General features: G+C 37.3%; 1 protein-coding gene across 4 annotated transcripts in view; it reads left to right on the forward strand.

Moving 5' to 3' along the window:
• LOC119777306 (protocadherin-1-like) overlaps positions 1 to 25,013 on the forward strand; it is a 220,905-nt gene that overhangs the window by 105,614 nt on the left and 90,278 nt on the right. For 3 of the 4 annotated variants that reach the window (XM_038276130.1, XM_038276132.1, XM_038276131.1), the window contains exon 4: positions 7,479 to 7,698. In XM_038276130.1, coding sequence (XP_038132058.1) covers positions 7,479 to 7,698 — 220 coding nt within the window. Of the gene's footprint in view, positions 1 to 7,478; positions 7,709 to 25,013 lie in introns of all 4 variants that reach the window. The other variant, XM_038276133.1, reaches the window with a different exon arrangement.

Here is a 25,013-nt window from a genome sequence, read left to right on the forward strand (position 1 = left end):
GATTTACTGTCGCATAATCACAATATTACCCGATACATGGAAATTTGGATTCATCCGTGATGAGTCACTGTCAAGCAGTGGTTGGTCCATTGCTGCCGGAGGGATATAATAAAAAATGACACATATTGTGAGGAAGAGTGGAGGCTCAACAACAAGTTTGTACCTCAGGGGGTTAATCCGACACTTGAGATGGATTTGGACAAAGTGTTGAATAATTTATAACATCGGCGTGATGTTTTTAAGGGAGAGAGTCACCTCTCTTCTTAAAGATGCTTCTCAGCCTCCATCACTGTCTTTTTCTGACCAGCAATACTTTAAAGAAACCACCGAAACAACCTATAGGTTCAACACATCGGAATGTTTCTTACATGTTGATATGCACAACTCCTCTTCCTCCTTTGTTGTGGCTCTCCTATATCCACTCTGTCCCTTTTTTCGGCTGCCCATTCATTCTTTGCTCGAATTCTACACACTTGTGTGGAATTATTGCTGGGAATCGTTCATCTTGTGGACCGAGTGTGTGGGAGTGTAAGTGTGTTAACATACGTTAATAAGTGTGTGTAAGTCTAGGAGTGTGTGTGCATGCATACTTGATAAGGACAGACTTTTATAAGCATGTACAATGCAGCCTCACACACTCTTATCTCCCACAGAGGGAGGTAATGAGGATCTCTCACACACACACATGCACACACTTGGTTATCTTCCTCTCCGTGTCTTGGCTGACAAACACCCAGCGAGGCGTTCTGCGTTCCTCCTCTCACTGGTTTTTAATCATCTCTGAACAATGTGGCCAACTAAATGCACCTGGACTTCTTATCAGCTTCAACCCACCTTCATCCTGCTCCTCCAGCTTCCTCTTACCCCTGCTGCTCCTGTTCCTCCCCTCTTATCCTTCTTATCTTTTTTAATTCTTCCTCTCTGCATGATGGATTTAAGGATATATCCATGGCCTTGTTGTTGCCTCTGCGCAGGATTGTAATCAAGGTCAGTTATTACAGATTCAAGGAAAAATGGCTCATCATGCATCTCTTGTTTTACATAAGTGCCCATGTGCGTTTTTTCCTGTATATGGCTTAGAACCCATCAGTGGACAAGCTGTGGATGCAAAACTTCCAACAAATTGCAGCATCAAGGATTTTCTACAGACGAAGGGGGGCTAAAAGGGAACAAATTCGTAATTACGGACATTCATCACCATTACAGCGAATTCTTTCTAGCTTTTTATGAAAAGTTTACACACGGCAGTCTATATAGTTTTACCCAATTTACAAAGAAAATAGGAGTCTAGTGAAACTACGAATTTTCACTATACTCCTATACGACAGCTTTAAGAAGAGAGATGCAATAGTAAGTGCACAAAGGCTTTGTATAATGATAAATGTTGTTTGTTGCATTTTCTTTAATGAGTCAAATGGAGTATTTTCACTCATAAGGTCAGCTTTTCCTTCAACCTATGCTAAAACAATAATTTGCTTATTTTTGGTTACACTGCTAGATACTTATAGTATCAGAGTTACTCTGGTTGAATGTCTCCCTTTGTACTATAAGAGTTTTTTAAATAAAGTGAATAGAAATGTCTTCAAGTTGTCATTATATGGTGTCTTTCTGTTTTGGATCCCTTTATTGTTAATGAGTTCACATCAAAAGTCATAAAAATAACCAGTGCTGATTAATTTATTCTACCACTTAAAAGGATCTTCCCTTGCATTTGTGACTTTAGACACAAAGTAGGGCACCAACGAAGTGTAAAGCTGGTAAGCGATACAGTGACTATTTTATCATCCACTAGATGGCCATATGGATGATGAAGACATGATGTTCGGTTAAAGGGTAGCAGTAGGCTGGAGGCTGAGGTAGAGGTTGCTTCCATTGTTGGTTAGTTTTTTCTTCCCTCCCCTCTGATCTGCTCCACTTTCTCGTAGTATAACATGCTGAGATGGCACTTCTATTTTCAGCAAACAAACACACGAATGCAATAAGTACAAAAAGGGCAAAGAATGAGAAAGGGTGGGAGGTTGCCAGTTGTATTTGGGCTCACTGGAGGTGACAGAAGGGTGGGAGAGAGATCCAGACACCTTGCTCCATAAATAGAGAAGTGATTTATTTCCTTCTCTGTTTAATGCTCATTCAGCAAACAGAATGGAGAAAGCTAGAAGCAGCTACCAGTTATTAATAACCTACCCTGGCACACTTTTTTTTTTCTAAACACACCTGATCGAGAAAAAAAAAAAAAAATCTAATGATTCCAGGTGTGAATCCCGGCCCAATATTTGGAAACTGAAATCTATGCTTTTTGTTCATTTTATATCATCATCCAACTCATCCAAAATGATCAGTTTCAGAGTATGACATAAACATTTTGAGATGAACATATTTTTTCTAATATAAGTAAATTGTTTGAGTTTGTGGGATGCCCTCTAGTGAGATATTCTGGTACCACCCTTTGAGAAATACAAATAAAAGAAAAATAGCTGACCATATTTGAAAAATAATTTGATTAAAAAAAAAATATTGATTGACTAGAAATATTAGTTATATGCGCATGAATGAATGCAATATGGACGATATGTGACCCAAAGCAAATACCATGGCATTGTCAAACAGACTGGAAATCCAGAACAAGACCTCAGCTTCCTGTTACTCTTCTATTAGACAAAGTTTGAGAAAAAGTGGAGCGAACCCCATCCTTTACGTAACACACCTAGTTCTGAGCCAGTACAGAAATACAAACTGACCTCTCTGAGCTCTGCTACATTCTTCTGGGAGGGAAGACAGGAAGTGAGAGTGCTCCAAGTCCAGTTATTTCTGAGTGTTTGAACCTGTTCACCTGGAGAAGACGCCTGTCGCCTGAAGCATCGGGGATCTGGGCCTTTGATGCTTTGACAGCACAATGTGTCTGTATGGGTTATGGAGGGGAGCTCCATTGTGGATTTAGTTTTAGACATTTTCCATCACTTTGACACTAATATTGCACTTTCCCTGCATTCTGTGGAAAAACAGGTATTTATAAATCCTTCCAGGTCCAGCAGAAATGTCTACACTGAAATGCTGGTGATAAAGCCTTAGGAGCCCCTGAGTTTCCTAGACATTACAATTTCTTAGTCAAAAAATAAAGAATTTCCTATTAACACTGGTTTACTGAGATGCAGCTTGAATAATAATAATTAAAAAAAAAAACTAATGATAAAGCAAAAAAGTTATATATTTTCATGCTATGAAAGCATCTGTGTTGTTTCACTGGTACTGACACTGTCCAGTTGCCATAGAGATCGATCGAGTGAAGTGGCTTTTCAGTAGTCCGGATCTGTCCTACAGTATGTGTGTGTGTGTGTGTTTTTGGGCTTCTGAAAGATTTGACCGTGCATTGTGTGACTTTGAATTAGGACACTTTGCTTGGCAGCCCTCTTTGTCTTTGCACAATGTGTGCGTGTACATGCGTGAGTGGTGTCGAGCATCCCTGCTGTGGTAGAGGGAGGCTAATTGTATTTTAATTTAAAAAATCATCAGACACACAAGTCAAACAGTTAACTTCCACCCACAGAAAGACACACAAGTGAAAGAAATTGTGCGTTTAACCCTTAAAAGACACTTTGTGAACAAAAAAACATTGTGGATTACTTTAAAATCAGGCTTAAATTAGATGTATTTAAAGTTACAAAGCATGTCGCTACTTCTAATGTGTATCATTTTGTTTAATCTGTGTTGGACTGAACAAGAAAGATTTGGTGCAATCTTATGAACAAGAGGGGATATTTTTTTGGTTGATGCTTTAAACCCACTATGGGGCCACCTGTATTTAGAATATCTGTTTGCACTGGTCTGCATATAACAATATTTTGTTGTTGAAATATATATATATATATACATTGAAAACTGGGTTTTTAATGTTTTTAACAACGTCTGTTATTGGACTAAAGTGTGACCGTCCAAACACAGCCTAATTTTCAATGACTATTTCTGGACAAAATCAAGCCTATGACATACCGACCAGGTTTAGCCTAAAAACCAGGATCTTAATAATGTCTGGTGTTTGGGTGTTAAAAACTGACAGAATAACCTGACTGACTACTTTAAAGTAGACACATTTGGTCCATAGCCTGGATCTTTAAATTGATAAAATAGCTTTACAGATTTTATTTGTAAAATAACAAATAAAATCTACCACGCATACAGGGTAGTGTTGGCCTAGTGCTTTAGAGCAGTGCACTTGTGCTCTGAGAAGGTTGCAAGATCCCCACTGTCTCAACTCTGGGTTCTTGAGCAGGACCATTAACCCCCAGATGCTCCTTGGGTGTCACACAATGGCAGCCCACTGCTCCCCAAGGGGATGGGTTAAATGCTGAGGTAAATTTATCCAACATGAGATCAATAAAGTTTTATTATTATTATTATTATTATTATTATTATTATTATTATTATTATTATTATATATCTTTTTTTTTTTTTTTTTTTTTTTTTTTTGCATTCTGTGGCCCAGACAAAAAAAAAGAGATGCCAATGTTGACATGCTAACACTACTACCGGTATTACCTTGCTTCTATAAAAGTTGCATTTGTGGATTTTCGAATATCAAACTTTCCTACCTAAGAATTATCCTTTACATTGCATTAGAGATGTGTTAAATAGTACAGAAACAGAACTATAAAAGATTGATACATTAAAAAGAAAAAACACAAAAGACAATTAAAAGTATCAGTCTAAAGGCAGATAAATGCTCAGCAAGAACTAAGGAACAAATGATTTGACTCAAGGCTGTGGGTGCATAGTTCTCGCTGGCCAAGACATCTCATATTTCACTAGAACTAAAATACAGACCTCCTGGGAAGAATTTATATGCTTCTCCCAGAGCAGCACAACCACTTTACTTTTCTGGGACAGAATGCAAGTCAAGCATTTTCAACAAAGCATAAGAACAAGCTGAAAGAACTGCTAAACCATTGCTGCAAGAACATAATGACTGTTTTGGTTGTATAGCTGTACAATAGAGAGCCAGTGCTGGTCGTGTATAGGAGGGTTTCCAGATTTTATGGTTAGAACCCTCTGATGGTTCTTCAGACACGTACTTCAGACAAGTCGATTTTCAGAGTTTTTTCAAGTGACCACGGAGATGTTCGGATGGCCAAAAGGAACAAATTTAAATAACTTCATCTAATAAATATGAATAGAATAGAATTCAACTATTTTCATTACTCTGTCACAAGTACAAAATACCTAAATGAATTATTTGCATTTTACCCATCCCCTTGGGGAGCAGTGGGTTGCCATTGTGTGGCGTAGCAGTATAGGGTTATGGGTTTTGCTCAGGAACCCATAATTTAGGCTGTGGGGATCAAACCAGGTACTGAACCGGTACAAAACAACTGAATATTTTATAAAACAAAACAAAATAGATTGAAATGTAGTCCATATTTGTATATGTGGACATACTTCTAATGGGTGCCAAATAGTATATTCCATAATATTTAAAAAAATGTTCAACACAATTCATATGGCTATATGCCTGTGTATGCAGGTGATTTTCATCCATGCCATTTAGCATAGCTAGGAACAGTAGGGACTAAACAGTCAAATGCTTAACCCAACTGTTAAAATGTTGTGAACATTTGAGTGAGTGACTCATTGAACACTTTAATCTTCAGATATCTTCGACAACTAAAGTAGTCTATAGGTAGATGGGGCATTAGGAAGATTATTGACTTCTCTATCTGTCACTGCACTAGATTAGCTGTAGCATATAGCTACAAGTACTTGCTTTACATCTTTAAAAAATAGTAAAACCACCCTTAATGGTCAAGCTTTATTTGGCCTTTTTGGTAAACAGATGAAACTGGCTTAAGGATGTGAGCATTGGCTGACTTATCAGTGAGCAGCTTCCAAACTTGTTGTCTTTTGCCGAGCCAGTAGCTGCTCCACTGGGTGGTTGATTTTGAAAAAAGAAGATGGGATTCTTTTACAGCCTACCAGCACCTCACTCACCAGTGCCAGTTTATCTTGTTTCAAATCAGTGGCTGGCTTTAGGAAGATTGCATGCTGCAACGACTTTACAGTTTTCAAAAAATGACATTTTGACATTTTAGGTTAAGAAATTTCTTAAACAATAACAACATGAATAACATGAATGTCCTGCATTTGGTGGTAAACCCAGCAACAAAGACTAGAGATTACAATTTTCTGTCACAGCAAGAACAACAAGTTGGGACAATACTTTGTTCTTTCAACATGCAGACCTAGACTATACACACACACATATATATATATATATATATATATATATATATATATATATATATATATCTCCAAGGTGACAATCACCCAATGATACATTACAGGTTCTTCTTGTATTTCATTTAAGACCACAAAAGATATCCAATAATATTCTAAGGAATTTTGTGCAAGTAGATTCTATACTGTAAAAATGTTTCGGCATCATAGTTCACTGTAAAATGTCACATTATATTTAGACTTTGTTCTTTCCTAAGATGACAAAATCATGCAATGTCTGTAAATCTGTCTTGTGCACATTCAAAACAATAGTAAACCTTTCCAATCCTTCCTAAAGATGTTTTGGTAGATGCCTGGTGGAAATCATGAGATACAGTGGAGGAAAAACCAAATTCAAGACACCAGCCTGTGAGGATTTAAGTCATGCATTTAGAGATGGTATTCTGCGTACTGTAGTTGTAACAAGCAATTGCTCTTGCCTTCAGACCTTTCTCCTCTGACCTTTTACATCTAAGAGCCGTTTATCCACACCCTCCCGCTCTCTCGATATGTTCTCTCCCTTGGACAGTTCTCTGTAAACCCAAGAGATCATTTTTACGATTGCACTTTTGCAATCATAAAAAAAGACCCATTTACTGTACTTTGAGTTCGTGTGGAAAAAGTCATACACGCACATTTACCAGGGGATTTTAATTAGCCCAAAGCCAAATTATTCACAAGTAAATTTTTTGGCAAAAAAAAACTTTCAATAAACTGCAGTTACAGATATTTCAAATAGAACATTATTATAAATGCTTGTACAAACAGATCCCTAAAGTTGTTTACATGATTAAAAGCAACCACTTAAGGACTTCAAATAATATTATGTAGCTAACTTACCATTATTGTGTGTCTGGATGAAGCAAATTATAGTTTGAGTTGTTTAAAAGTCTATCAGTTGTCCAGTTTTACTGGTTGCTGAGCATCTGTTGCAGAGGTCAATGCTTCTAGTAGACTGGTTTGTAAATCAAAACGCTGAGATGGAATAAAACAATCAATTACTCAGCTGTCCATTAGTAACCCCTACTTAGCTTGAGATGGATGCATCATGATGAAATGTGACTGCTCTGAGCTGCAGAACCAAACCCAACCTGAATCAGTCTGTTAGATACAAGAGCATGCCATGATTAAAAAAAGAAACAGAACACAACAGATATTTCACAATGCACTGATGCCTCTTTGTTTTTTTTTTTTCCTTTTTCTGCTTATTTTAGCTGCCCCACCGCCGAGTCACCTTCTCCACCTCCAATCAGGCCCAGGATCTGCAGGATGTATCTCAGCACAGCTACTACGACAGCGGCCTGGAGGAGTCAGAGACCCCAAGCTCCAAGTCATCATCTGGCCCTCGGATTGGACCACTTGCTCTGCCAGAAGACCACTACGAGAGGACCACTCCTGATGGCAGCATCGGTGAGATGGAACACCCGGAGAACGGTAAGACCAGGTGGATTTTCCCCTCCGTCTTTGCCTCTTCTTACCTCTTTTATCCATCTATTAGCCATGAGGGGAGCAGACACACATCAAAGGGTTTAGAAAGGCATTAGCATGCGTTTACATGCTTTTTATCACACACTCACCTTGTCAGCAGGAAACTAACACTGTACATGTAATCAAATTCCCACAATTCCCTTTGCTGCACACTGTATACCTTCGGTAAAGAGGTGTGCGACCTCACAGCAGCATGACACAATCAATATGCAACATAATCAGCTCCCACGGCTTAACTAATTAACATCCCAATTATGTAAATCATACTTAGTTCAACCCTCCATCAGTTCCACTTACAGAGCCATAGAGGGTGGCTAACGTGAAACATGCTAAAACAACCCTTATGGCTCCTGCATTTTATGGGTAAGCACTTCCTCGGCCTGTCATCATCCTACCTGGGAACACAAGTGGGAATGTGTTTATGCAGCTAACAGACTGAGAAGGTATCAATCTTATACAGTTTACTGATACATTTAAAAGTTCTATGATGCTGCATGTGAGCAGGTACAGTACAAATAAGTTTTTAGGCTTTTAAATCAGAAAACGGGAAAAAAAAACACATTTGAGAAAAAAGAACTCATTATACACGTGATAACAATTGGTTTTCCTTACTTTTTCTTAACAAATTGCTTTATTTTCAGCAACTTTTGTTAGCTTACATTTTGATTATAATGTTAAGATGCAAAATGAATTAGATAACAAGGCTTTTCCACCTGATTTCACCAAATTCTACTTGTTTTTTACGTCACATATTTATCACAAGAGGTCCATACAGCAGAAATGCTGCCCCTTGTGAGTGTCTCCTAGTATAGCACTATGAAATCTGATTATTTTAAGGAACATAGTATCCCATCCATTGAGTATGTGATTCCAAATGTTATGTTATCCAATGAAAATTTATAATAGCAGTCTTTTTCCTTTGACGATGGTGCTAACCTTATACTTAGCTTCTTTTTTGTCATTGTGGTCCTAGAAATTGCAACTTTTTTGGTTTGGCCCAATTTGCCTTATAAATTTTCTTTTTAAAGTACACTCACCACCCACCCTATTAAGTACACCATGTAAGTTTGGACCCATTTCTTTCCTACTAAATTCCCTTTTATTCTACTCCAATATATATATATATATATATATATATATATATATATATATGTATTCAAAAAGGTACTGAGACATCCCAACATTCCTAGTTTAGAATTTGTCCACGTTAAACAACATTAAAAATGCAGCTCTTCTGGAGTGTTCCCAGTCTGCAGCGGTCAGTATCAGTCAAATCTGGTCCAAAGAAGCAACAGTAGTGAAATGTCTGGTCAATCCATCTTGACGATTAATCTTAATACTGACTGAAAGGATGAATAACAGAAACATCAGAAGAATCAAAAGAATAAAATTATACTTTGAGAATTTCACTTTTAAATATTAAAGTCCAACTCCCTCAGAATAAAATCTTTACAGAATTAGGGAAGGTTTGCTGAAAATCTGAATTGCAGAAGCGCTAGGAAGCTGAGGTGAAAAGGCAATGACATAGTATATTGAGCCTAATATCAAATTCTGGTAAATTGTCAACACATATACATTTCATCGATGTGTTTTTAGGAATAAATGATTTTACCAAATCATCAGAAAGAAAGAAATATGACTCCATCTTCATAAAGATATTTAAAGAAAGATTTGAAGATGGTTTCAAATAGGCAATAGCATTTTGATGCATCCTAAGATTTTCTTTCTCGTTTCATTTAGCAGTGTAAAGCACTTTGCATGACTCTTTTCTGCTTCAAAATGATTTACAGTAGAGCTTCACTGATTGACTGGTATATAATTTATGTTTCACCGGAGCATTCTGTTTTCTTACTCTTTTGCATATCAGCTAATGGGAAATAACATTGCTTCACTGCATGCCTTGAATCAGAATTCCTTTATCTTATACTTATGAGCCAACCATGCAGCATGTAAGGTTGCAATGAAACATGATTGCTCGAAATCGGCAGCAAATCAATCGAGATCAGTTAAAAACAAATGAACTGTGTGCTTAAAAATTCACTCTGTTCAGTTTTTGTGTCAAATCTTTTTGACAACATTTTCCAGCAACTGCTGCACAAATATAAAACCTTTCAGAGATGCTAATGATTGATCAATCCAGAGCCATTCATCTCTGCTGCATATTGGATGAGTCTCATTTAAATCCTTAAAGCACGTAAGATCTTGTGCATGAATTGAATCTGAATAACCAGCGTAATGCAGGTGGATGAATCAGAACAAGGCAAGAAGAGCTACTTGTATGTTCTGCAGCATAACTTTACATTTTGATAATTATGCCCACTAACAGGTGGCTTTTAGTGCCAGCAACAAGATTCCCTGAAGTATAAATAAAGCAGCTAATTTACCTACATCATGAAGCCAAATTAAACTTCTAAGTAGCAATTCGCCCATCTTTTCTTACTTATGTCACTATTTATTGTTCTGCTTTGGCTCATAATGCCTCGTTAACACTTATGCCAATTAAACTAAGTGAGGTGAACAAGTTGAAGCGGGCGGAGGAATAAAAGAAGGTGGGTTAGAGGGTGAGGGAAGGAGGGAGAGGAGGAGAGCCATTCACTTTAAATGTCACAGCTGTCTCCTGTCTTTTTTCGAGGGGGTGAGAAGTGTCTCTGAACCCACAGGTCGCACATATACCATCTGTAAACACAATTATTCACAGCTGCTTGCACACCCACAGGCTAACGCCACCCTCCATTTGTTTGTGTGTGTATGGGGTGGGGTTGGAGGGGGACAGTTATGGGAGCAGAAGAAGAGGCTGGCTCCTCATAAGCAGTGGATTAAGGTCAGCTTTGGAGTGGATGATGTTGTTTCTGTCTTGCGCTTTGATGGTTTAACATGTTTCGGCTTGAGGTGTTTTTTTCTTCCAAAGGAAGTGTGTGTCTAGTTTACGAGCAGAGAGGTCAACAGATTACAGCCTGTATTCCGAGGATTAACGCAGTGCCACTGATACACTTTACTCACTATCACTCCAACTTCCTCATGATGCCATTTGCAGACTATTTCCCATATTCCTATTTCTCTTTGTTGCAACTTAATGCGTATATTGACTACACTTTATTTAGCTTGCAATCAATCATTATGTAAATTTAATGAACAAGAATAATTTCTGATAATAATACTGATTATATTTACATTCTAATAGTCTTGTATCAGGTGAATCACAGCCCGTAAACCCTAAGAACATCTTTGGTTTTCTAGAATCTAAAGTAAAAACAGTTTGTTCCAAGGAATTTAAAACTCCGATAAAATAGCTACAGGATAGTTGGGTTTATGCAGCCTTAATTTATATGTATATTTTCTGGATGTCAGGTTTGTTGTGGCTCCAAGTTCTCGTCAGTTGCAGACTTTAGTAAATATCCGTTTTTGTGACTGATTACTGATTGACCACATCCCAATATGCTGATGAGGATCCTCAGTTATCCAGAATAGGCAACAAAAAAAGAAAGAAAAAAAAAAACATTGATTCAAATCAGTGCTTTACTTCAGTGTATGCAGTTCAGTGCAGCAAAGAATGTCCAATCTGAAGAAAGTAAAGAGGCTCTCCGCAGAAGTGTGGCTCATTATTGGAGCTAGGATTATTAAGATCCTTACTGGGTGTTTGTTGGAATAATCTATTAAAAACCACAAAGTTGCGGAATGAGGTTTTAACCATTTAGCCATGTAATTTTACACGGATGTTTGATGTGCCAAGGAAACAGAGTTCAACTGGCAAGTTTGTTGCACAACTTTAGAGTTCCTTATAACCTTGGAAGAGCGAATCTGATACCCAATTGAGTGTCATCAGAATGCCATCAGATGATTCCTCTCCACCCTAGCAACTGCTACTATCCTAAATGTCCTCCTGCTCAGCACAGAAGTCTTGGAAAATCTTATTCTGTCCAACAGTTATTCTAAGTGCTATCTTAACCTTTTCGCTTTTTCATCATATGTTCTGAAACTCACACCTAAAACAGGTAACTTGGCTCTAAATCGTCACATGACCTTTCAAATGGAGAATTCTCTCCATTTACAAGGCCTTGCTCTTCTATGCATATCTTGTACTGTCTAGTTATACACTCTTCAATGCTTTCCAAACACAGTCTTAACCTTTTCTTAATAGCATTTTTTTAAATGTACAGTACAAAAGTTCCGAGTAGGAACCTTTTTATTCATTGTTACTTATACACCCTTAATTCTGACGCACAAGCAGTGTCACAAGCGTTCCACTGGAATATCCAAGCCTAAAACTCATCTCTGTGCATTAAATAGGGTCTATGGATTCCTGGATGTTTGCCCATCACGGTCACTTGGACTTTCTCTGGAGCAGATCGATTCTAACTCCCCAGGTCGTGTTTATAGGCATAACACACAGGTGGACTATGTCATATGTGATATGTTATATGTTTTACCCCGTCCCTCGCTGGCTGAAAAAATCAAGGAACATCATAATACATGATAATACTTTATAAGTATTATAATACATGATAAGGTTTTCATTTCTTTTTATAAAGTATGTGCAGAAACATTTTTTGAAGTGTAAGTGTTCAGCTTGCCAGGTTGCAATACTGACATGCTTGAGTTGGATGACAGTAAGAGGCTACACAGGTTGGTATAAAATCCATCCATACATCCACTTTCTGTCATGCTTATCCCGGCTGGGGTCGCGAGGGGTGCTGGTTTCTATCTGTAGCTGTCTACGGGCGAGAGGCGAGGTACACCCTGGACAGGTCGCCAGTCCATTGCAGGACAAACAGGAAAAATATCTATTCACACGCACACTAACGCCTAAGGAGAATTTAGAGAGCCCAATTAACATTACAGTCATGTTTTTGGACTGTGGGAAGCTGGAGTACCCAGAGAGAACCCACTCAAGCATAGGGAGAACATGCAAACTCCATGTAGAAAGAACCTGGGCCGGGGATCGAACCAAGAACCACTGGTCCGCTGTGCAGCCTGGTATAAAGTCATCCTTTAAAATCAGACCTTTTGGCGCAATTCAGTCTAAAAAAATACCTGCCAATTGTCTGTTACTAGCTTTGTTAATCTTGTGATGCTAATTTGGACAGCAGGTACACAGCAAAGACAAGACAACCAGGTTGAAAAGGGTAAATTTTGATTAAATGTGATCAGATGATGGCTTAAGGATAAAGGTCTGAGAGAAATAGGCTAATGAAGGAAAACATGGATACACAAGTTTATACTGAACCAATGGGACATAAAAGTGTATGACACCAAAAAGGAGTTGATCAATACATAAGCAGCATCTTTAATCCATCACTTTGGATCTTGGCCATTCTTTCCCCCATATTCAGACCAGAATTTAAACGACAAAGCTTACAAGAGTTGGGATAAGTAGTGGATGGGCAGTTTGCATGTCTAAAGAATGGATGGATAGATAGATGCAAATATTTTGCATCTCTTAATGTAACAGTGGAATAAATTAGAAGCAGAAACTGTTATGTAAATGTTCTTTCTCCTTAAGCCTGATAGAGACTAATAATGTGAAAATGTTCCTCTAAATAAAATGTTTATCCTTGTATGCTTGTCACATTGCATTGTATTACCTTTTAAAAATGTTAAAATGATAATCGTACTAATTTTGACCCTGTTCCACATTCACATTTGTAGTAATCCTTTTTTTTTATTCTCTCCAGAATCAATCCGCAGCCCTTAAGCCTGATTAAAAACCACAGTGTTCAGCTGTTTCAAAAAAAAATCACTGAGCCTTCCTTTTTTTCTTTGAAAGTTTTACATCTTCAGCAAGAACCGTACGGCTCAGAGCTGACAGCAACAGCCAGTGTTGTAAAGTACCGACCGACAGGTTTAGGTCTTTAAATGAGATTTGTTGTCTCAAAAAGGATTCGAGACTTCAAGGAATAGAACAGGAGCAGATGCAGAAGATTTTAGTGTCTGACCAAATCGGCCGCAGTGACACCAAAAAACTCAGCTCAAACAGGAAAAAATACATTTAGTGGTTTGTTCTGCAGAGGTGATAGATCACTATCGCTCCAGACCTCCTATTGCATCCCTTATTTATCCTACTCTCCATTCTGCAAATGGTCAGATAATGGAAGTTAATTCCATCAGCCAGTTTTGCTCTGCTAATGCACCCACTTCCTGTCAGGGATAGACAGATGGGAAAAGGAGAAAAAACAAAATGCGAGGGAGGAAAAAATGGGGAGGTGTGTGGGATTTGATTGCATGTGTGTCTTTTTTTTTTCCTCAGAAATTGGAGGAAAAGATAAAAAAGAATGTGGATAGATTCAGAATTGAAGGATCCGAAAAGGGAGGAGAAGCTGCTCTATAACAAGCCGCCTTATGAAATGTGTGTGCAGTTACATTCACTTGCACACACACATGTAGGCTTTTTATCTGCTGATTGCATCAGACTGAGAGCTGTGGAAACCGCTGCAAACTCAGCCGAGCACACTCAAATGAGAGACACAGAACATCAGTAAGGTTTTCTATCTTAGCTCTTAATCAGCCCCCAGTTTGGTTTCCTGATAAAGCCATGAGAGCAGCCTGCAGGGTGACGTCAGCCGCTCCAGCTTCTCTTCTGTTGACACGTGTTGCAAGTTAGACAAGGAGGGAGGGATTGTTGACAGGGAGGGATTGCTTTAAATGTAAAACCATTCGATCTCCTGATGACAAAAAGTTAGGGAACAATGTGGACAATGGGAACATGTCAGATAGTTTTCAGTCTAGGACTTTGGCAGAAGTATTTTTTTTGTGTGGCTTGATCTTTAAACCTTACATAATGCAGAGCCCTCATGAATACTTCCAACAGATCATGTATTTTTCAATTCCATATCCATGCACCAATTTCTTAAGAAAAAATACATGTTGAATTTTAACACATTTTCTCCAAGTGCATTTACTAATGAGGCGATGTTTGAGAACATCTAGTAATTGTTAAAGGTAGATTAAAGTCCAATTAAATTGGTTGTAGCAGAACATGTTTATATTGGTTAGACTATAAGCCTAAAGAGCAAAGAGCTTGTAGTTTTATCCGGCACGGCAAACTTTGGTTTTTCAGGCTCAAAATTTAGACCAACATCTAAATGTTAATAGAGAACTGTTTAGGTTTTGATAAAACTAATAAATTAAGTCTAAAGAAGAACCATTATTTGGAGGCCTTGAAAATCTGCAGGACCATGCAGGCTCAAAGCTTTAGAGTGGACATAGAGACGGAACTAAATTTACAAATAATTTGGGCTTTCATTGCATATAATGTAACTAATAACTTATAGCAACTATCATAGCACAGAATGCACCTTTTGCTTTTCTTCACACACTTCTATATTGTAAATACAAACTGTAAACATCAGATCTATGAAGAGAAATATAAGGAATTCTGAGAAAAAAATGTTAAAGAGTTAAAAATGTTAAATGTCAAATTTTACTTTATATTGTCCAAAATAAACCCTAGCTTTGATCACTGCTGTGCATTCTCTTGGCCTTCTAACAACAAAGAACCCATTAAATTAGAAGGTTTGTCCAAACATATGACTGGTTGTTTACTATAGGATTAAATACGGAAGTTCAAAGATGTTTTAAATGGAAATAAAGGCCACTACATAATATAAGAGTAGCTTTTTTGTGGTGCTCCCTCCAAGAACAAAATGATGAAAATTTTATTCTCGCAGTCTCACTGCCTGTTCTTTACACCTTGGCTGGGCAGAACTTCTTTTTCCTCTCTAACGGGAAAAAGATTCCACAACTTCAGCAACTGTTCTTGCTAAATTATAATTACTTTCAGGGAAAATAAAATGTTCTTGTTCTTGCCACTTAAACATCATAAGTTTTTCTGTTCTCATGGAGTACAGGTGCTGGTCATAAAATTAGAATATCATGAAAAAGTAGATTGATTTCAGTAATTCCATTTAAAAAGTGAAACTTGTATATTATATTCATACATTACATACAAACTCATATATTTCAGATGTTTATTTTGTTTAATTTTGATGATTACAAATGACAACAAATGAAAATCTCAAATTCATCATATCAGAAAATTAGAATATTGTGAAAAGGTTCAAAATTGATGGCCCCTGGTGCCACACTCTAATCAGCTAATTAACTCAAACCACCTGCAAAAGCCTTTAAATGGTCTTTCAGTCTAGTTCTATAGGCTACACAATCATGGGGAAGACTGCTGACTTGACAGTTGTCCAAAAGACGACCATCGACACCTTGCACAAGGAGGGCAAGACACAAAAGGTCATCGCTAAAGAGGCTGGCTGTTCACAGAGCTCAGTGTCCAAGCACATTAATAGAGAGGCGAAGGGAAGGAAAAGATGTGGTCGAAAAAAGTGTACAAGCAAGAGAGATAACCGCACCCTGGAGAGGATTGTGAAACAAAACCCATTCAAAAATGTGGGGGAGATTCACAAAGAGTGGACTGCAGCTGGAGTGAGTGCTTCAAGAACCACCACACACAGACGTATGAAAGACATGGGTTTCTGCTGTCGCATTCCTTGTGTCGAGCCACTCTTGAACCACAGACAGCGTCAGAAGCGTCTTGCCTGGGCTAAAGAGAAACAGGACTGGACTGCTGGTGAGTGGTCCAAAGTCATGTTCTCTGATGAAAGTAAATTTTGCATTTCCTTTGGAAATCAAGGTCCCAGAGTCTGGAGGAAAAGAAGAGAGGCACTTCATCCACGTTGCTTGAAGTCCAGTGTAACGTTTCCACAGTCAGTGATGGTTTGGGGTGCCATGTCATCTGCTGGTGTTGGTCCATTGTGTTTTCTGAGGTCCAGGGTCAACGCAGCCACATACCAGGAAGTTTTAGAGCACTTCATGCTTCCTGCAGCTGACCAACTTTTTGGAGATGCAGATTTCATTTTCCAACAGGACTTGGCACCTGCACACAGTGCCAGAGCTACCAGTACCTGGTTGAAGGACCATGGTATCCCTGTTCTTAATTGGCCAGCAAACTCTCCTGACCTTAACCCTATAGAAAATCTATGGGGTATTGTGAAGAAGAAGATGCAATACACCAGACCCAACAATTCAGAAGAGCTAAAAGCCACTATTAGAGCAACCTGGGCTATCATAACACCTGAGCAGTGCCACAGACTGATCGACTCCATGCCACGCCGCATTGCTGCAGTAATACAGGCCAAAGGAGGCCCAACTAAATACTGAGTGCTGTACATGCTCATACTTTTCATGTTCATACTTTTCAGTTGGCCAACATTTCTATAAATCCTTTGTTTTTATTGGTCTTCAGTAATATTCTAATTTTCTGATATGATGAATTTGAGATTTTCATTTGTTGTCATTTGTAATCATCAAAATTAAACAAAATAAACATCTGAAATATATGAGTTTGTATGTAATGTATGAATATAATATACAAGTTTCACTTTTTAAATGGAATTACTGAAATCAATCTACTTTTTCATGATATTCTAATTTTATGACCAGCACCTGTATATGGCAGTTAAAATGTATATTAAACTGACCCAAGACGGAAGTTTTTCTTTCTTATATTTAAACGTTGAAAAGATAAGAATTCCCACCACAATGATGTTCCGAAAAAACACATAGCAAAACATACAAAAAAGACGGAAAATGAATTATCTTAAGAACACTGTATGAAGTCCTAAGAACACCCCAATCCCTCTAAACTTTGTAAATGTAATAGGACAAGAAAAGGGTTCAAGAGGTCAAACATTCTTCCCAGTGAGCCAGATCGCCTCCCACTGTCTCCATCTCCCTCTAACATCTGTAAAGTGGGGGTTTGGTTGTTCTCATTCTTCCTCTGAGATTCCCATTCCATGCTTTTTCTATTTGCCTTCTCTTTTTTTTGCTGTTCTTCTACTACCCTCTCTCCACTGGGTAATAATAGGAGGTCAACAGTTCTTCTCCATCCTTTTAGAAACTCCCAGGACAGACTCATTTTATACTGAAAATAGAATGCTACTTTTAGCTTTTTCCCACATTTGTTAAGTCTTTTTTTTTTTTCAAAATAGAAGAAAATTCCAACTGCACTGAGCAGACAGCATCTCCCAGCAGGTGCTGTATCCAACAGATATATGGTTGTTATGTCAAATATTTATGAAGCCCAGAGAATACTGTAAATATCCTAATAGATCCCACAGTATCAAAAAAGAATTCAAAAGAAAGACAGACGGTCCTTGAAAGTTGTACGATGAAAATAAAAGGTTTTCTTTTGTAAATGTAGAGCCTGGGTTTGATAAATCTATTAGTGTTCCAGTGGAGGATGAGGTTGTAAGATGAGGTTGTACGTGCGTGAAGAATAAAGTCTTGGGAATGTGTAGGGAGTTCAAGGGTGATTTTAGGCAGTTTGAGATTGGCTCTCAGCACAGTCTTCGTGTGGTTTAGGATTTACGTTAAGGGGGTTCACAGAAGTTTTTTTGTTTTTCTCAATGAATGTTTGATCAGTTATAGTTAATTTTGTGTAATAATATGCTCAATAAATAGTATTTCTCAGAAGGTTTCTTGTAAAGTTAGGGCTTGTTTGGGTTTATATTGTTGAGAATTAATTCAGGGGATCTTTGTGAATCATTAGGAACTATTAATTAATCTTTGGAAGGAATGGTAAAGACCCTTTAAAAGAAAGGTTTAATGTAATTCCAAGGTGAAATGCTGCATTTCTGCAGGAAAGGGTTCTCTTTATTAAGTATAGTCATGCTTGTACACTTCATTAATAGTAAGTATTTTAGTGTTTAAGGGAAGTTTTGTATATATAGATTGTAGGTGTTTCTGATCAGATGTCCAACCTCCAAGGGAATGTGGCTTCAGTTAACGCATTTCAACCATTTTCTTTTATTGTTTAATTAGGAAATTTAGTATGTTCTTGTAGAAATATCCCATTTTGATTAGAAATGTCTCTCTGCCTCAAGCTGAATATTCCGTGTGTAATGACTGAAAGAACAAATTCTGGGTAGAAGGATCAGAATTGAGCTCACACTGTGGGGCAGCTAGGCAGTCCTTTGAAAAATGCGTAGGGAGCTCTGAATAAAATCAGCCCTCCTCTGCAGATAAGGTGATTCAAGCATATGATGCTTCTTGGAAGAAACACTGAACGAGACCCAGAATTTATGCCTGTGAAAATTCTCAGCCATTCAAGACATTGTGAATTCAAAAAAGGTTCATAACAAAAACAACTAGACTTCAGTTTTGTAGTTGAAAGAATTTCGTTCTTAACCTAAAGGACTTCCTCAATACAAAGGGGGTGAAGGAGAAGTTCTGAGCTTTTAATCTGTTTGGTGACTCCTGCTCTGCAAATACATTTCTCTTGCAGATATGACCCCTAATCATTAGGGCAAGAAGAATGTTAAGGTAGGGTAGTTAAAGGAGGCTTATAGTGGGGCTAAATTGAGCCAATAGCTGATCTCTGCTTTAAACATCTGAAGGCTTCTTATTCTTATTTCCAAAGTTCAGATATGAAATTATGAATGTGTCAAAAAGGCTCAGTCAGTGTAGAGACTTAAAATAAATAAAGAATTATTTGAAAAAAGTTTTTTTTTTCTCTCGATTGGACAGTTTTAGTGGTTAAAAGTCATCAACAGATTGAAAAAAAAAATGCCACAGTTTTTGAGATTTACTTAATCTAGCCATAAAATAGTTAACAAAATATGATTAAGTAAATACCATAAATGGTGGCATTCTTGTTTTTTTAGTGTACAACAAATTATTTTTAGATTTTGTAGATTTTTACCCTTTGACACAAGGAGAATGAGTAGAGTATACAGTCTTTGCTTATAAATTCTCTTTTGTTGTAAGGGTAGACTTATTCATACATTAACAGATATGTCTCTATTAATGATAATAACTATATATTACTATATTATTACTATTACTATATATATTATTTTTCATTTTCAGGTAATGCTAAAGCTCTGTGTAAACAAGCAAAAAGTTCTCTGCACCTTCATTGGATTCAGCTCATCCACTTTTCTAGTAACTGCTTGCTTTGCAGAAAAAATCTGTCTTTACTAACTAATAATAGAGATGCTGTTGGACACACATATACAACTTCTCTACATGAACATACTCATTAGAGCCTGTAGTGTTACAACACTTCATGCTGTGGAAAGAGGCTGAGTGTTCAAAGGCTTTTTGAGCATAACGCACATACACAAACTTACACACGTGCACTACACTTAACCAAAATATTACATAACGATGTAAGCAGTGGTCCTTTTAGAAGTGGGACACTCGCTGAGAGACGCTCTATTGAATCCTCGGTCCTGAGGAGGTGTGTGCATGCCGGCGACTTCTTAAGTACGGGTTGGTGTGTGTTTGTGCGTGTGCTCCTCATTAACCAGCAGATAAAAGGAGTTTGTAGAAAGATAGAAGAGGTGATTCGTCCCCGTGGAACCATACCTCCCTCTCTGTTTCCTATTTGTATCGGTGTTTGTGTGTGTGTGTGTGTGTCAGTGAATGTGATGTCAAGAAGCTTTATAGTAACAGGCTGTGTTCTTTGGATGCCCTCTCCCATCCGCTGGGAGACAGAAAGAGAGAAGGGAGGTGGATTTATTTTTTGAGCTCTGTTGTTTATTTGAGCTTATCTATGGTGGCCGCTGCACACAACAGAAGGTGTGTGTGTCTTTGTGTATGCGTGTGTGCTTTGTGTGTTTGGCAGTAGCTGTAAATCGAAACTCGGCCAGGATTCGACTGATGTACAGTGGCATTGGAGCTGAGCGCTGCAGCGCACAGATGCTGTTGTGGGTCCATGATTGGATTATTTTGTTGCACTGAGATATAGATAGTGAGAGTGTGGGCATGCATGTATTTGTGGGTGAAAGGTACTCTAAGTTAAATGTAGGATTTCGTTGTCAAATTTGAAGGTGCCAGAGTTTTTCTTGGGTTTGAGAAGCTACAAAGTTGACAAGGTTGCAAATCTGCAAATATAGCTAGAAATGTCTTCTTTTCCAGGTGTTTTTTGTTTCATAAGACCATCTTTTAGAAACTTTTGAAAAAAAAATTTACGGCCATCCATAAAAGTAATAATTTTCTGTCTTCCTGATACTGATTTACTGTAGTCTTTCAGGTTGGACCAAGCAACCTGAATTGCTTAGCAAGGAGTAAAACTTATTCAAACTAATTTATGTAAACCTTACTTATCAAAGAATTTTAAATGTGACCTTTTTAAATGTAGGAAAAAATCAAAAGCCTACTAAAAGTTCTTTGATTTGTTGTAGCAAATCCTTCCTACATCAGAGCATCTATAAATGATCTTAACTGGATCTTTATTGATGTCAGCATAAAATGCAGTGAAGTGCTTCTCAGTTTATAAACAGGTTTTATTAATCTCGATATTTTAGTTTGAGCTACCTTATGAACAAATCAAATCAGCTTTCTTATTATATCACCAATTCAATCAGACCTTTAGATAAGGCTTTTTATTTAAGGGAATCCAGCCAATGGAATCTCGTTATTGACTTTGCAGACCTCACTCCTCCTGGTTGAGCACATAGCAATACCGGACAGTCGGTTGCATCCCAAACTGGGTTCTAGAAGTCTAAAGACTTAATTTCAATAGCTTTACTCACTTTCTGATTGGTGCATCACTTTTATACAGCCATCATTGGAATATATGTCTCTCTCTTTCAAATGGAATCAGTTGTGGTACCTGTAGGGGCACCATGAGGGTGATGTGTTATTTTAGGAACTCAAATGTGATATCCATTCATCTTCTCTCGCTTATTATGTCAGGGTCATGCGTGGGGTAAACCCAGGACAGGTCACCATTATGTTGCAGTGCAACACAAAGATACAAACAGACACTTTTAACCATGTACACACACACAACTAAGGACATTTTAGAGGTGCCAGTTAACATAAGAGTCATGTTTTTGGAATGTGGGAGGGAGCTGTAGAACCCACACATTTTAGGGGAGAACTTGCAGAAAGGTCCCAGGCCGGGAATAGAACCCAGATCCTTCTTGCTGCAAGGAAACAGTGCTACAAACTGTGCCACCGTGTGGCCCCCAATTCAATATAACATCCCAGGCTATAATGGCTAAATACTGTGAAATGTGTCTTGCTAAATCCTTATTGTACATGTGCATAGCATACCAATTACATTTTTTTTTATTATTCATAAACTATGAAACAATAAGCAAAAACTAAGATGAAAAAAAACCCAGAGGAAATCTCTTTTCAGGAGTGGAAAATATAGCAGGGCACCAATCACATTGTTTCTCAATATTTTCATCTTTTTCTCTTTGTATTATTAATTCAGTTATTATTGTTTTATACATCAAATAGTATACCTGTATTTTATTTTTTTGTAAAACTGTAGCTTTGTTTAACCAGTTTAGATTACATAATATTATATATACAGTAACACATCTTGTTCTGAAACATAAAAAAATGTTAATTTATTAATTATATATTAGAGATTAATTGCTTTGGTTCTTTTCTTTTTAATACTGCACCTTTTAAAAACCAAAATCCTATACATTTAGATTTAGCACATCATATATGGAAGAGATTACTTACTGAGACCAGAAAATGTATTCAAAAATAATTTTCTGTCAACATGTAGAATTGGGACGGCTGCAGGAATGACAAACAATCTGCTGATCCAAAGGGCTGATTTGTTTAGCTAAGCTTGTTTTTTTTTTTTTTATTTTGAGCATAGTTGCAAGTCTCCCTACTTTCAGCTCCTCATGATGACTCTAGTGATGTTTGTTCAAGTAAACCTTCATCTTGTTGTTCCTACAGGGTCGATCAATAAATAACTAACTTACGATCAGACTATTCTGGGTTTGGGTCAGTGTTCAGGTTTTACTGCTAACTTCAGTCTGGGTCATGGTCCTTCTACCAGTCCCTGTGCCCCATACTCACCAGGCTCCACTCTCTGTTTGGCTCAGCAGCTGTTCTGAAATGAGCTGTGTACCCTGTAGTCCTATTTGGTTAATGAACAAGGCAGGTCAACATTCCTGGGCTGCCAGAGTGCCTCTGCCGGCATGTAGTTGTACAGTCATGGAGCCGTGTGTCCAAATATGTATTTTTTTTTAACCTCTTTTTCTTTTAACTCACTTTTGGGTGGGGGAGTGCGAAGGATTGCCGTTTTGCAGGGGGATCCTAAGACTGCACATGCACCCTCCATTTACTCCTGTTGATTCCTGGAGACCTAAAAATACTGAAGCATAAGCAAACCTGATCAGGTCCCCCCCAAAACCTTTGTGCTTAGTTTGGTAGAACTGATGCCTTGCAGTACGAAGGACCTGGGTTGGAATTCCTTAACTCTGGCTTGCTAACACAGTTTAAAGTGTAAATACCTTGTAGTGTTGACAAATATTTTTGGTCATGTCATTTCTTCTGATAAAATGAGGCACCTTGGCTTCCTCTACAAAAACAGACTGTAACATTAGTCTCATTAAAGTGGATGAACCCCGCATCAATCCATCCATCCCTTTTTTTACCTTTTTTTTTTGATCAATTATTTCCCTCTTCATAGAGCAGCAGGTTTAAGATTTCAAAAATTGAAAATAGACATTATAATCACATCAGTTAAAGAAAAATAAAGAGACATTAGCGCTTGACTTTCTGAGGATCTGTTCTGGGTACTCCTGCTTCCTCCCACAGCCCAAAACCATAACTTTCAGGTTAACTGGTGTCCTTTAATATGACTTAGATGTGTGTTTCTGCTTTATGGGTGGTTGTACGTCTATGTGTTGGCCTGCAATGGACTGTCCAGGTCCTTTTGCTCATAGACATGACCCTGGTGGATAAGCGGCAACAGCAGAAAATGATTGGTGTGAATAAATGTGATTTGATTAGAGAGAGACATTCATTTAGGTTTTATTGTGAGTACAACAGTCTGAATACTGCCAATAAAAAACAGTTTGTTTTCTATTTCCTTTTTTGTTTATTAAGTGCACCATAACTGTCTGAATCACTTGAACAACATTAAACAGAGACTCTCAATATTAGACATATGTTTTCTAAAGGTGAACTTTTTAAAAGTGCCGCTTTGTTATTAGTTTATTTCCAGACATGTAAGCTTTATATCTTTAATAGAGGCCACATGCATTACTATCTTCATGAATATTCAGTGCTGCAGGCTGTTCAGTATTCTCTTTAGAGTTGGGCTTCTCTGCTCTTAAACTGCTGCTGGAATAAACTGTCAAACTGTCCTCTCTGTCAGCTCCAGTTTTCGTTATTGGCATGAAATATAAAAGCACTTGAAATCTAAAACAGCTCCCTGCTGACTGAAAGAGGGAAAAATCCCACAGAGTCATGGACTCACTTCTCCAGGTGTTAAAGGTTGCCCTCAGAAAGTAGTTTCTCTGAAATGCAACATATTAACTGAGGTTTTGAAAAACAAAAACCTCAAACCTATAAAAAAATACAGTTTTCAGAAAGTTTTTTAACCTGACAAATAACATCCAAGAATCTCTGATTCTGTTTTTTTTTTTTTTTTTTTTTTTTTTTTTTTTTTAAGGTATGTCATAATGATAAAGTGGAAAATTATAGATATAATTTCTCAATGAATTCTTTATAAAACTCCACTGCATGTAATCATAGTAGTATCTGTGTATTAGAGGGACCGCTACTGCAATTTTTGAGAAACCTTTACATAAGATTCTTTACACCTAAATTTAAAATTGACCTTTGTTATTGAGCAACAACAAAAAGAACCCAGCATATGGGTTGGACCTGAGAAGGAGACCATTTGTGATAGGAATTTTAATTTTTTTAAGATTTAAGGATTTGTAAGGGAATTTCTTCTATATTACTCAGTTTTTTTCTGATTATCTTGAAAATACACTTTTCCAAACATTCAGCATGCTTTAAACATCTGAAAGCTTCTCATATTTCCAAGGTATTTGACGCCAGTGGTACAGATATGAACTTATTTATGTGTCAAAATGACTCAGTCACTGTAGAGACGTAAATCCATTTGAGATTATTTAGAAGACTTGAAAGTGATGTTTCAGAGAATGTATGATTTGAATCAATTTGCAGAGATAAACAAAAACACATATATATTTTATGTGCAAGATTGAAAGCTTAAGCCTTGTAACAATTGGTTTTGCAAGATGATATTTCAGGGGTGCTTAAAACTGATGAAGGCCACACTTTTTAGATTTATGATTTTAAGCATTTTTTAACTATATAAATACTATAACTATAGTTTTTCTTGTTATTGTATTCTTAATGTAATTTAGTTTTTTCTTTCATTTTACAGATTTGTTTTACTATGTTAGTTTATAACAAAAAGCTTCAATAAAAAAGATACGTTTAATTTTAACATG

Source organism: Cyprinodon tularosa, unplaced genomic scaffold (assembly GCF_016077235.1).
Source record: "Cyprinodon tularosa strain WSP-4 unplaced genomic scaffold, ASM1607723v1 ctg122, whole genome shotgun sequence".
Classification (NCBI taxonomy): domain Eukaryota; kingdom Metazoa; phylum Chordata; class Actinopteri; order Cyprinodontiformes; family Cyprinodontidae; genus Cyprinodon; species Cyprinodon tularosa.